A 14,008-nucleotide genomic window follows, 5' to 3' on the forward strand; every position below is an offset into this window, starting at 1 on the left:
TATGAACACCAAACACATATTTTAAGAACCAAAGGACAGACAGTAAAGAGGCATCTACTTCTAATGTAGTCCAAGATTGGTAGGACACCAACTACGAAGTAAGAGGAAAAAAAATCAGAAAAATACATTTTTTAAGACCCAAAAATATGAAGACAACCAAGATAGCATCCCAAGACAGCTCCAAGGGCTGCAAACATTTGCAAGAAAAACATCTATTTTCAGTCAAGTGCATGCTTTACAGCACCTTCGTGTGTGCCTCAGTAGCCTGCCTGAGTGACAGGTTGCACCTGTCCACAAGTCAAGGTGCAAACCATGTGCATGTCTCATTGTACCTTAGTTACAATGCTTGATGTGTTTTTTTTTTTTTTTTTTTTTGGAGATGGTCAAAAGAGCAAGAGTCCTTATGGGCAGCCTGGGGGGGGGGGGGGGAGGGGAAGTTGTGATGGGGTTTGGAGAGAGGAAACCATAAGGCCCAGTTTGTTTAAAGGCAAGTATGGGGTGAGACGTGGGATAGTCTGAGAAATGGGTAAATAAGAGTAAATTTCTTGTAGCATCCCAACCCACTCGTTTAGTGGGGTGAAAGAAAAAAATGGTAAATAAGAGTAAATTTCTTGTAGCATCCTACCCCACCTCGTTTGGTTGGGTGGGAAGGTTCAAGAGAGAAAGAGAGAGCACTAATGGTATGGAGACCAAGAAATACAAAATAACATTTTATTCAAATGAAATTATATGGGACAGGGGGCAGAGGGGGGGCATTTCCATGCATACAAAATAGACAGCATGAAAATAAGAAGGTACCTTCGCTAATTCAATATTATAGATAAAGAGGACATAGCAGCAAAGTAAGAGATTAGAAAACAATAATGAAAAGAAACCCAAACTTAACCAAAACAAAATAATGGCCTGTAGGAGCAAAACTAGCAGGGGCCGTCAACAGGAAAGTGTTCTCTTTCAAGAGTCAAGACATAAAAGGGTCCTTTTTTCCATGGCTAGATATAAAGGGGCCCATAAGTTTGGAATTGATTTCTCAAGCAAAGTCTATTTTTATCAAAGAAGATAATCCACCAGAAACATAATTAATATAATTTCATGGAACCCAGAAGATCGATATATCAAGAATAAGGACATATAAAAAACTAATCAAGATTTCAGCTAATGTTGGAATTCAAAGAACCAGTATTCACAGGTCAAGTATTTAAAGATCAGATTTCAGAATCATTTCCGGCTGCGTTAACACTCACCAATGAGTCTGTATGTGTGTGTGCATCATATGTAGTTAAAGCGGGAAAGGAAAAAAAATTTGTTTGGTACAGCATGTTTATAACAGCTAAAACTTTGAACGCAACGGTAAAAAATTAGGCAAAACATTTCGAGAACAGCAAAAAAATGAAAACGGATAGTACTGGTATTCAAACATTTAGATTTGAAAAATATGGGACCAAAATAATGACAATATAAACAAATTGTTAGATATATGGCCAGAATACCGTGGGGGTATTCTGGACCTTTTCTTTGTTATTTAATTAGTTTTGTATTATGTGGTTTAGTCCCACATTGCTCATGTACATATTTTACTATTCTATTATTCTTATAAATAAGAAGGTGCTTGGGATGAATTAATCATCCAAGCATAGAGTTCTAATTCAGATCCACTTAACATGGTATCAGAGCTGGTTATGAATTAGAACCATCCACGATTCCCTCCCCTTCTCTAATTCTCGATCTCTCTCCTGTTCTCTTCTCTCCTCTTCTTTCCTCTGTTTTGCATTGTTCTTCTTTGTCCCATAGGGCAGCACTGATGAGGTGATCTATTGATCCAGCTGCTGCCCTCCCTTGTTACCTCACTTCATGATATGAAGAATTGATCGATAAGGTGCTGCCCTCCTTTGCTGCGAATATTGAAGACTTCAGCCTTCATTGGACAGATTCACATTATATTACAAGGATTTTGTTCACTATATTGGAGCTTCAGACCTGCGGCAGATCAGTATTCCAGCACCTACATCAAGCTACATCAAGTTCTCAAGATCGATATCTCTTCACACTTTCAGGTTTTTTTTTCAAAACCCTGACAATTGTCGATCTTGGGGTTCCACTTATCAGTTAATTCTGATTTTTTGAGGAGTGCTTCACATCTGTTCAAGTGTCCTTTGCCTGCAATTTCAGCCTCATACAGTCATTTTTCAGGCCTCACATCATCTTATCGATTTCAGCAATTTCAGGGTTTTTTTCAAAACCCTGAAAATATCGATCTCAAGGTTTTCTTTGGCTGCTGTTGCTGATTCTTGGAGACACTTATTCCTTCATTATTAGAAGGCTTTCATCCTTGTTTCAGCCCTTAACTTGGAGGTGTTCTTGGTTTTCTCTTCACAACAGCCCTCTTCTCCGATTTGGGATTCTTCACTGTCTCCATGGGTGACTCTGTGGATTCGACTGCTACTTATGTTGGTGATGGAAACAGCAAACCAGAGTATCATACTTTCTCTCCAAATCCAATCAAGTTGGATGGCACCAATTACCTACTTTGGTCTAGGTCTGCCTCCTTTGCCATTGCTGGCCGTGGCCTTACTGGTCATATTAGGGGATCCACTCCTATGCCTACTGAGGTTGGGGCTGCTCAAGACAAGTGGCTTGCCAACAATGGAGTTCTTATGTCCTACTTGATTGGTTCTATGGTTACGAGATCTACAACACAATTTTCTTCTCCTTGATCTGACCTCGGAAATTTGGGCTGCTTGCAAGGAGACTTATGGACAGCTTGGCAATGATGCCCAGGTATATAAAATCAGGAAGAAGGTCCTTCACACTACTCAGGGAGAATTGACAGTCTCCAAATACTATGCTACCTTGCGCAGCCTTTGGCAGCAATTGGACCATTTTTCTGATTTTCACCCAAGTACAGCTGCAGATATTACTTCTTATAAGCAACACATGGACAAAATCAGGGTTTATGATTTCTTGGCAGGATTAAATGTGGAGTATGATCAGATTCGGGTTCAAGTGTTGGGTCACAAGCCTTTTCCCACACTTGAACAGTCATATGCCCTAGTCTCCTCTGAAGAAAATCGTAGGGCTGCCATGTTGCACCCTCCTATTACTGACAGATCAACTCTCCAGGCTGCTGCCCCTGCCACTCCTGCACCTAGTGGCATTGCTTCTCTTGGTGATTCTACTATAGGGTCTGTTGTTTGTGAGTACTGTCACAAACCTTACCACACCAAGGAGAAGTGCTGGAAACTTCATGGGAAACCGGCTGATTTTGAAGCTAAAAGGGCTGCCAAGACAAAGATAAAGACAAAGACCAAGGCCCATCGGTGAGACATTCGCAACTCCTGCTCGACCTGGTCTATCCCGGGATGATCTACAGGCCCTCCTACGTATGCTCGGGACTTCGCTGCTGCTGCCTCTACTACATCGCTCTCGCCAATTCCTCGGCTCCTTCGAGGTTCACACTTTGCCCGGTCGGGTATTCCATTTGTAGGTCATTGTGCCTCTATGGCTTCCCATCCTTGGATCATAGATTCGGAGCTACGAGATCATATGACCGGTTCCTCTAGTCGTTTCACGAGATATTCTCCCACTACGGGAAAGATAAGGTCAAAGTGGGTGATGGGTCCCTTTCTTCAATATCTCGGAAAAGGACTCATCAACTGCACTTCCTCTCTTCCCTTGTCTTACATTTTACATATTCCTAATTTTACTACTAACCTTCTTTCCATTAGTAGTATTACTCGTGATCTTAAGCGCAAAGTCACTTTTTTCCATCTCATTGTGTGTTTGAGGATCGGCCTGCGGGAAGACGATTGGATTGGGTAAAGTGCATGGTGGCTTGACTGCTTGATGACGGTCGCTTCTCTCCACCACCATTGCCTTCTCCGCTGCATCAGAACTCCTTGGTCTCTTCTGAACTTTACCAGTGGCACTCTCGGTTAGGTCACCCCCCTTTAGGAATTTTAGCTCATTTATTTCCTCGTTTGGTCACCCTACATACGAAGGATGACTTTTTTTTGTGAGGCTTGTGTTCTGGCCAAACAGACACGTTCAAATTATCCTATTTCAAATAAAAGGAGTTCTTCTTGTTTTAATTTGGTACATTCTGATGTTTGGGGCCCTAGTCGCAAGCCCTCTATTTCTGGTCATCGCTGGTTTGTCTCTTTTATTGATTGTCATTCTCGGAACACTTGGGTATATCTTTTGCACACTAAAAATCAGGTTTTCTCATGTTTTCAGCATTTTCATAAGATGATTCAAACTCAGTTCCAGGCTACTCTCCAAATATTGAGAAGTGATAATGGAACCGAGTTTACTGAATCCCAATTTCAAAAATATTTGGCTGATCATGGCATCATTCACCAAACTAGTTGTGTTGATACCCCTGCCCAAAATGGTGTGGCAGAAAGGAAAAACCGCCATTTGTTGGAAATGGCCCGGGCTTTGATGTTTGGGAGGAATGTTCCTTCTCAATATTGGGGGGATGCGGTTCTCGCTGCCGCCTATCTCATCAATAGGCTCCCTTCTCGGGTTCTTAATTCCCGTACCCCCTCGATATTTCTTGGGCCATTCCTCCTTTATTGTCCCTCCCAAAGTATTTGGGTGTGTGTGTTATGCTAGGGATACCAGATCTCCAGGCAAGCTTGAGCCTCGTGGGCTCCGTTGTATTTTCTTGGGTTATTCTCCAACCCAGAAAGGTTATAAGTGTTACCATCCCCCTTCCGTCGTACCTTGGTGAGTATGGATGTTGTTTTCCATGAGGCCCTTTCTTATTATTCTTCACCACCTCTTGGGGAGAGTTCTAGTGAAGATGTGCCCTTTGAGATTCCTCCACTAGAGGTTCCTCCTGTGCTTGTTCAGCCTCCTTTGCCGGCACCCACGGTTGCCCCCTGACCTCCTTTGGCGATGCCCAACCTCCTTTGGATGATGTCTAACCTCCTCCGGCTGTTCCTCCCTCACCTAATGGGAATCCTTTACGAGGGGAGACCATAGAAAATAGTGTTGTTAATGTTCCTATTCGGGGAGCGACTCGATCCAGAGAACTATTGGTGCATTTGAGAAGAGAATTGACAATTCCAACATACTCACCTACTGACGGGCGGAACCAACAGAGGCGGTTCGATCCCCTTTAGCACCAATACCCATCCAATTGCGGCTCCAGATCCGGATCCTCCATCTCCTGGTAATCCCTCTTCTTCCGACCTACCTATTGCTCACGCATGAAGGTACTAGGACTTGTACTTTACATCCCATATCTCGTGTTGTTTCTTATAGCTCTCTTTCTCCATCTTTTCGTGCTTTTATATCTTCTCTTTCTTCGTTTCGATTCCTAAAACTTGGCGGGAAGCATCTACGGATGGAAAGTGGAAGGCACAATGTTGGAAGAAATGAGAGCACTACATAAAAATAATACATGGGAGCTTGTGACTCTTCCTCCGGAAAGAAACCGGTTGGATGTAGATGGGTCTTCGTGGTCAACAGAAGGTGATGGTTACGTGGATCGATATAAGGCACGTCACGGTTGCAAAGGGGTTCACTCAAACTTATGGAGTTGACTATCGGAGATCTTTGCACCGGTGGCGGCTTCAACACTTGTCAGGTGCTATTATCTTGTGCTATAAATCTTGGGTGGGATCTTGACAGTTAGATGTCAAGAATGCCTTCCTCCTCGGGAGCTTGAGGAGGAGGTCTATATGGACATTGCACCAGGATTCTCCGATGCAGGACGGAAGGTCGAGTGTAGCAAGCGTGCACTTTATGGGCTGAAGCATCACCTAGGGCATGGTTTGGCGATTTCACAAGGCTATGATTTCAGCGAGGTTATAGGCGAGTAATGTTGATCACACTTTGTTTATCAGACGAGTTGGTGACAAGGTAACTCTTCTCATAGTCTATGTGGATGATATTGTGGTCACCTGGTAATGATGGTGATGCTATCGGGGTTTGAAGCTCCTCCTTGGCCGTGAGTTTGAGGTCAAAGATCTTGGTCCTCGAAATATTTTCTAGGGATAGAAGTTGCTCGCTCTTGAAAGGGCATCTTTCTTTCTCAAAGAAAATATGTCCTTGATCTATGTGACACGGGCTCTAAGCTGTCATCCTTGAGATACTCCTATGGAAGCTACTACAAAACTTAGGGAGAAAGAGGGTGAGCTTGTTGACAAGGGTATTTATCCGGTTAGTGGGCAAGTTAATCTACCTTTCTCACACACGACCGACATTGCGATTCTTTGTGAGTTTGGTGAGCCAATTCATGCATGATCCCTATTCCTCTCATATGGATGCAAAGTCGTATTTTGAGGTATTTGAAGTCTGCTCCGGGAAAGGGAATCCTTCATCTCCCACGGGTCACCTTAAGATTGAAGCCTATCTCGATGCCGATTGGGCTGGTTCTCACGGCAGAAAATCTATCTCAGTTTCTTGTTCCTTTGTTGGTGGGAACCTTGTCACATGGCGTAGCAGCGAAGCGAATGTTGTGGCAGGTCCATCTTTGAAGCGAGTTTCGTGCGATGGCCCAGGAATTTGTGAACTTACGCGTGGCTTAGAGGATTATTACAGGATATCGGTGTTGCTGTCCATCTTCCCATGATGCTTTATTGTGACAACTCACAATAAAGCAGCCATTAGCATTGCTCATAACCCATCCCGTATGATCGTACTAAACACGTGGAGGTTGACCGACATTTCATCGAGGAGAAGCTTGAGGCCGGCCTCATTTGTGTTCCTTTTGTGAAGTCTCTTGATCAACTGGTGATGTGTTCACTAAGGGTGAGTAGCAAGCTGTTTCATCCTATCTTAGTCAAGTTGGGCACGCATGATATATATGCTCCAACTTGAGGGGGAGTGTTAGATATATGGCCAGATACCGTGGGGGTATTCTGGACCTTTTCTTTGTTATTTAATTAGTTTTGTATTATGTGGTTTAGTCCCACATTGCTCATGTACATATTTTACTATGCTATTATTCTTATAAATAAGAAGGTGCTTGGGATGAATTAATCATCCAAGCATAGAGTTCTAATTCAGATCCACTTAACACAAATAATGTATTATTAGTTTAAAATGAATATTTTATGAGTGGCCATAACCTATAAAAAAGGGCGTACCTGTTGCACGAGGCTCCCGCCACTGCGGGGTCTGGGGAGGGTCATAATGTACACAGCCTTACCCTGCTTTCGCAAAGAGGCTGTCTCTAGACTCGAACCTGGAGCAACCTTACAGTTGAGCCAAGGCCCGTCCTCTAGGCCATAAGCCTATATAATATTAAATTACTTTTTTGGGGATTCAAGATTTTAGTTTTTTAAAAATTCTAGTTTTCCATTCAAAAAATATGAGACCTGTTCAAAATGGATTCTTATTCTTTTGGCATTTTGTGCCATATCTTTCCGATCAATGAGGAAAGCGCATTTAAACAACATTTAAAACATGTTTTTAACTAACTATGGTGTGCATGTAAGTTCATGTAAGTTCATGCTGTTTTTTTATTGTAGTGTGAACATACATATAGTGTGGAAATTAGCTTTTCAAAATTTTGTCATCTTCCAACCAAAAAATTTGGAAAATTCATAGAATATTTCAAACTTTTCAATTGAACATACCAAAATACTTGAGGTGCCAAAGCCTTAATTGTGAATTTCATTTTGCCTTAATTGTCACTTTCATTTCGTTTCAGCTGAAGAATCCCACAACGTTTTGTTTCGGTGGCCAACGCAAAACAGATGATACAGTAAAAATTTTCAGTGTTGTGTGCCTGTGTTTTTGTCATTTCGGTCCATTTTGCCCATTTTGCTATTTCAGCTAAATGCATGCCAAACGCATATTGGATCTGTTATTGTTTTAGGTTAAATCTGTTGGTTTTAATTGGGCCAAGATGAAAGCTCATTTATATTTAAGCTGCACCATAACCATTTTGTAGCCCATTTCAAGGGTTTATCAATGTCCAATCCAATAGATTTATATTATAAATCCTGCATATTCATGTTATAAAATTTTATTTAATTTAAGGTAACCCTTTTTAATTTATATGTCAATTTTTTTAGTATTTCAATTAACCAAAAAAAAAATCCACTGATATATTACATTCAAGCTACAAAAATGCCGACGAATTCCATTTTGGAACCAAACCAAAACAGCCAACAAAACGAAAGTTACAAACTAAAGCCAAAACATAGTTTAACAATTATATTTTAAACCTTAATAAAATTAACTTTAATCATATCTTGTATATTGTCCCAGATAATGCATGAATCTGCCTATCAATTATCTAGAATATCGAAGTCTACGGAGACCAAAAGCACATTATGCAAATACAAGAATAAATGGCAATGCCATTGCAATTCAATCCTCAACACCAAAAACTTGTCGCAAACAATGAATAAAAGATGGCAACAAAAACCAGCATAGGAATGAATGACAGAAAAATGTTGAGATACAAATTTATCACATGGGGAGCTTGCAATTACCTTCTCAGTGTCACTTTCAATTCAGTGGAAAGCTTGTAATCATCAATATTGGAGTTGTCAAGTAGTTGCTCAAGGAACTGTGCATCTTCTGCATTTTTAGATAAACCTTCACTTAATCCAACTGGTGGTGGAATGCCCCTTGCTAATGGAAGAAGAGGTACAAGGGCAGCAAAACTATGTGTGACACTCTGCCTGACAGCATGGTCACAATCACTCATACATCGCAGAAGAGGCACTACTAACAAAGGAGCATATGGGACTAGTTCTACTCCCAACCCTTGAACAAGCAAACTAACAAGCACGCCAGCTCCTTGCCTGGCGTGAACAGATGTTGTATCCCCCAACATAGGGATTGTTTTCTCAATCACAACCCCCATCACGCTTACTGTCATCGACTTTGCCATTGAGGTAATACACCTTGCAGCAGCTAATCGTACAGCAACATGGTAATGATGCACACATGTAAAGATACACTGTAGAAGAGAGAGCAATTTTGGCTTCAATGAATCATCCAGCATAGATGCAATTGAACGTACCACCTGGAGTAAAAGGCAACATGGAATGTCAGAAACAAGAAGATAAAAACAGAAAAATAAAGCTGCAGATAGGAGGGAGTAAGCCATAGATTGATGATTAAGTTTGACGACTCAAATTAGGGTGCACCAGGTAAAAATTAGCTTTTTATTTTTATTTTTTGGAATAGGTCTTTTCTCATCTTTCAAAGTTCCAATGATGAGTGGTTTTAAAACCCGGATTTTTTTAACTGTAACTCGCAGATCATATCTAAACAACTTCCATTGAATTTCATTGTTTGTTTTGCAGCATTCGACCAAAAATTGCATGTTTTCCATTGGAAGAAGTACGAGAGGATTATCCATTCATGATTCAAGCACTCGAGAGAACTTGGAGCAACGTAAGAGTTCTAAAACACCAAAAATAGAGTAATAAAACTTGAGTCCATGTAACAAGAAAAACAGTTGCAATTAAAAAAGATATGACAATAGTAGAAGATGATATGAGGGGGAAATAAAAAGATTAAAAAAAAAATCCCAGGGCCCTGGGTATGTCCTAGGTAATTGCAAGGTAAAAATATTCTAGTTGGGATAATACCAACCCTACAACCAAGTTGCTATACAGGAACTATATGAATCAAGGTTTTAAATCTTAAATCAGCACTAGGCTTCTAGAAGCCCAAAATTGCAGGTGAATTCAAAGAAGGAAAAAGTAAATCCCAAGGAGACTGACATTGAATGCAAAAGAATATTATACATTATAATAGGTCATTGAACAAGGATGTCATAGAAGGAATGACATAACGTTATGCTCACACTGATTCAAATACAGAATTATCAACAGCTTAAGAGATATTTGAACCCCAAAAAAAATAGAGACTATAACCTGGATATTATTTATCAAGATCTGTGGATCCTTGACAGAATCGATTGCTTGCATCATATGATGATCATCTGTAGGCACTAACCCTTGAGGATTCCCAGGCTTGAGGATTTCAGTAAGGCAATCCCATAATTTAGGAAGCTTATCAAATAGCAAACCACCAAACCTTGCACACAAGTACTTCAATGCCCGTTCTGAGCCACGTCTGCTTATGAAGCCTTCAACCTTTGATCGGTCTTCCCCTCCAGATGGCAAATGTACCTTCGTCTTCTGTTGAACTGTACCTCTTCCGAAAGATAGCAGATCTTGATCATCAATAATATCCATGGAATTTATGATTGCAGCTTGGGGTGTCTCACAAGGATCCATGCACGTCAAGCTGCAAAGGTTCTTAATTAACTTATCATTTGGACCAGGTTTGCGTGTGGTACAATGATAAATAAGCTCAGCAAGTGCTTCAGCTGCCTTCTGTTGCAGTATTTCCTCCTAAACATTTTATGATGGACTCAGCATGCCAGAACACACACACACGCACACAATATATATAGGCAGATATGCATAAAATTTGGAACCATAATTTTCTAAACTATTACCTGCTCTTTTTTTATAGAAGCCATCAAAGGCAAAATAATTGGATTAAGTCTGACAGGCAGCTCAGACATCCAGACGACCGCAGCAGCAACTATGGCTGATACAGTGACATGCAAGTTATTCTGCGGACACTTCCAATTAGCAAAATAAGAAAGAGCAAATAGAAGCATAAAATGAAGAAAGATAGCTTCTCGATTAACAAAAACACTACAAATCACAAAACCTAAGGCAGTTGAAACATTTGTAACAATATTTCCACATCATTACTATATGCATGTAGAATACCACCTACTAGTTATTTCTTTCGTTATATCAATATAAATCACATTCAGAACTCCAAAAAACATAATCAGAATATATCAATTGAAAAAATCCAAACGCTCAGAGAGGGGTAAAAATAAAAAAGAGACAAAATAGAGTTATAGAGCCAACAATAAACACCCAAATCACCTCCTCAAACTATATTTAAAAATTGGCTGACTAATTACTGAGCTCCTCTCATGCAAGTATACCACACTGAACCCACACAAATGACCAGACAGCCAAGTCACCTACTCAAGCAACAGCAAATAATTGGCCAACTAACTATTAAGCTTCCCTGTCGTTCAACTGTTCAAGTATTACCCTACCGACTAAACGAATGAAAGTAAAAAGCATTGGTTTCTACACTAAAGGAGAAGTAGCAGAAGTATAGAATGTAGGCAATATCATTTGAGTTCAAAGACCTACCTGAACACATCTTAAATAGCCTGAAGTTGTCAAAAGCCGTTGCTTTGATGACTCCAAATCATCAAGGAAGTGTCTCTCTATAGTTTCTTCCCCAGCTGCGGGGTTACTTGGCACCAAAAGTTTAGATGAAAAATTGATTGCATCATCAACACTTAATGTATCAGGGTTAATTTTAGTAGCCATCAACATATTCTTAAGTAGTGTAGACGATTCAATAACACGAAGCAACAGGCTGGCCTCGTTACGCATCTTGGTGTAAGTTCTTGAAAGCTCAGCATAAGGAAGTGTTGAATCTTTTGTAGGTAATGAAGGATCGGTGCATGACAACAAATCCAACATCCATTGTCTAATTTGATCAATGAACCCAGACATAACCCCATGGATTCCAACTAAACCCCTAGTCCTAATCTCTTTGAACCAAGCAACGAGAAGCATGGAAGCCACCTACAAAATTAGAAATTTAACCCAACAGTAAGCAAGAATAAAAAGAATGAAAATTTTTATTTCTTAGGAGCTAGGAACAATTAAACAAAAATAAAAGATTTTACCTGTCTCTGGACCCCAGACAAGGAGGTAAGGTTGCTCCATAATGGATCAATGACAAACTGTAAAGACTCTTCAGGTAACTTAGAAGCTAGAATACCCAAAGCTGAAGCAGTAACTACTCGTGTATGAGTGACAGACTTCTGACCATCTGCACCAACAATTATCTTAACAAAGTTTGTAGACACATCTCCATTTTTTTCTAGTGAAGAAGCTCCTTTTGCAGAATCAAAGCCAAAGTTTATACTGCAATCATTGTCTAGCTTTGCCGCTCTCATCTTAGCGGCAGCTTTAAAGTGACTTTTACGAGGAAGGGTTACTGGCCAAAACATTTTTATAGCATCCAAGGGTGAACCATATGGAGTTGTAGCAAGTTCTATCCAGGAAGAGAAATATGATCTAGCAGCCGTTTCCAAATCCTGCTCTGGACACTGGAATGAACCAAGAACATAAGAATATGAAATAATAGGAAATTTTTGTCAGGCTTACGAAAAAGAATGCATGTTTGACAAAAAAAAAAACCTGTAGTAGGAGACTCCAAACCCTCTCTGAACATTGCAGAATTTGTTCATTTGATTCAAGGAGAAGATTCTGAAAAACAATCCTAAGAGTATCACCCAAAATAAAAGAAGGCCAAAAACAACTAGGTTTTGACTCAGAAGAGCTCCTTCTACATCCCGCTTCAAGCAGACGCTCCTACATAAGAACTTTATCAGTGATCCAACAATAAAATATGAAAGTCAATATAGAAATGCACAATCTTGTGCAATGCAATTTACAGGTAGATAGGAATATACATATATATATATATATATATATATATATATATATATATATATATATATAGAGATAGAGAGAGAGAGAGAGAGAGATGGACAGACAAAAGGGTAAAAGAGAGAAATGACAGAAAAGCATTAGTATGAGCAACACTGAGAAGAAGATAGTAATTATGTATTACAAGGAAAGCACCAAAGAATGAAGAATTACAAGGTAGTTTTTGTAGAAACCAAAATGGATGCATGTATATAAACAAGCACCTAATGACAATTATTAAAAGAAATTTGCTTACCAAAGTACGTATGGCTGAATGACGAACTGATGTAATACTATGCCTCATAAATGGCCACAATCTTGGTGCCAGAGTAGATAAAATATAAGGATTCTCCTCAGACTTGAGCCCTGCCCCATGCTCATCAATCTGAACTAATTCATTAAGATCAAACCCTTCTTTTTCTTTCACCGTACCAAACATCTTAGGAATCATTTCTTCCTGGGAATAGATTTCTGCCAATAAGTTCATGACACTGCAATACGAAAGACAAACATTACAAGACAAATTTTCTACAAAACAGACCAAATACTTAAGCATATATTTAGTGACGAAGAAACAAGGATCAAACAAAATATAACTTGTATAATCTTATATGAATTTATCTAAATTAAAACATATACAGACCAATTTCAAACACACACTATTACAAATCCCAACAGGTCAAAATCCCAATGTTGATCACCAGGGAATTTTCAGAGGGAGAAAACATATAACAAGAACCTCACATAGTTGGTATGTTACTAGGATAGATAGCATAACAAGCTGGAAGGTAATAAAAGAAGTAACAGGAAAAAAAAAAAAAAAGGGAAGAGGAAACCAATCAGAGTAAGTGATTGTTTTGGGACTGGGATAAGTAGAAGAAGTGTGGAGCGTAAAAGCCCACCCTACCAGGAGATCTTGGGTTCAAGCCTCTTGGTTCTCATGTTTCCCCCCCTCCCCCCCCCCCCCATAGATTAAGTACATATAAAAATAATAAAAAAAGATTAATTTAGCACCTTGTTTTTGCCACATGGCATACCAGCTAGGCAAATCCAACACACACAATGGGAAGAGTGGACCCTATAAGGCTATAACAGTAATGTGTAAATTTTGTAGCCTAATTCAATCATAGGATCCCCATTGCATTGATTATTGAACCCCTTCCCTCAAATTTTTTCAGTGGTTGAAAACAGCTCTAAGTTGTGTTTCTCCAGCAATTTTCTCTATTTTAACACATGAAAGAGTCGTATTGGACTCAAACTTGCCATATACATAGAGAGTGGGGCCACCAGCAACAAAAAATTGGGCCCCACCTGACATCCCAGTGGCAGATAATACCGCTGGTGCTGCACTGTAGTGCAGGCCCGGTACAGTTCATTAAAATTTTTTATTTTTATAATTATAATGTTATTGTCACTAATTTATACTATTGATTAGTTTAAAATTTTGATATTTAATAGAATATTCAACATGAAGGAGAGAGAGGGAG

General features: G+C 39.7%; 1 protein-coding gene across 3 annotated transcripts in view; it reads right to left on the reverse strand.

Moving 5' to 3' along the window:
- Positions 1–14,008, reverse strand: part of LOC122645836 (TATA-binding protein-associated factor BTAF1-like) — a 72,588-nt gene that overhangs the window by 12,689 nt on the left and 45,891 nt on the right. For all 3 annotated transcript variants that reach the window (XM_043839220.1, XM_043839221.1, XM_043839219.1), the window contains 7 exons: positions 12,778–13,012; positions 12,231–12,404; positions 11,714–12,139; positions 11,166–11,609; positions 10,439–10,558; positions 9,849–10,331; positions 8,451–8,989 (listed from right to left, as the gene is read on the reverse strand). In XM_043839220.1, coding sequence (XP_043695155.1) covers positions 8,451–8,989; positions 9,849–10,331; positions 10,439–10,558; positions 11,166–11,609; positions 11,714–12,139; positions 12,231–12,404; positions 12,778–13,012 — 2,421 coding nt within the window. The remainder of the gene's footprint in view (positions 1–8,450; positions 8,990–9,848; positions 10,332–10,438; positions 10,559–11,165; positions 11,610–11,713; positions 12,140–12,230; positions 12,405–12,777; positions 13,013–14,008) is intronic.

Source organism: Telopea speciosissima, chromosome 11, assembly GCF_018873765.1.
Source record: "Telopea speciosissima isolate NSW1024214 ecotype Mountain lineage chromosome 11, Tspe_v1, whole genome shotgun sequence".
In the NCBI taxonomy this organism is placed as follows: Eukaryota; Viridiplantae; Streptophyta; class Magnoliopsida; order Proteales; family Proteaceae; genus Telopea; species Telopea speciosissima.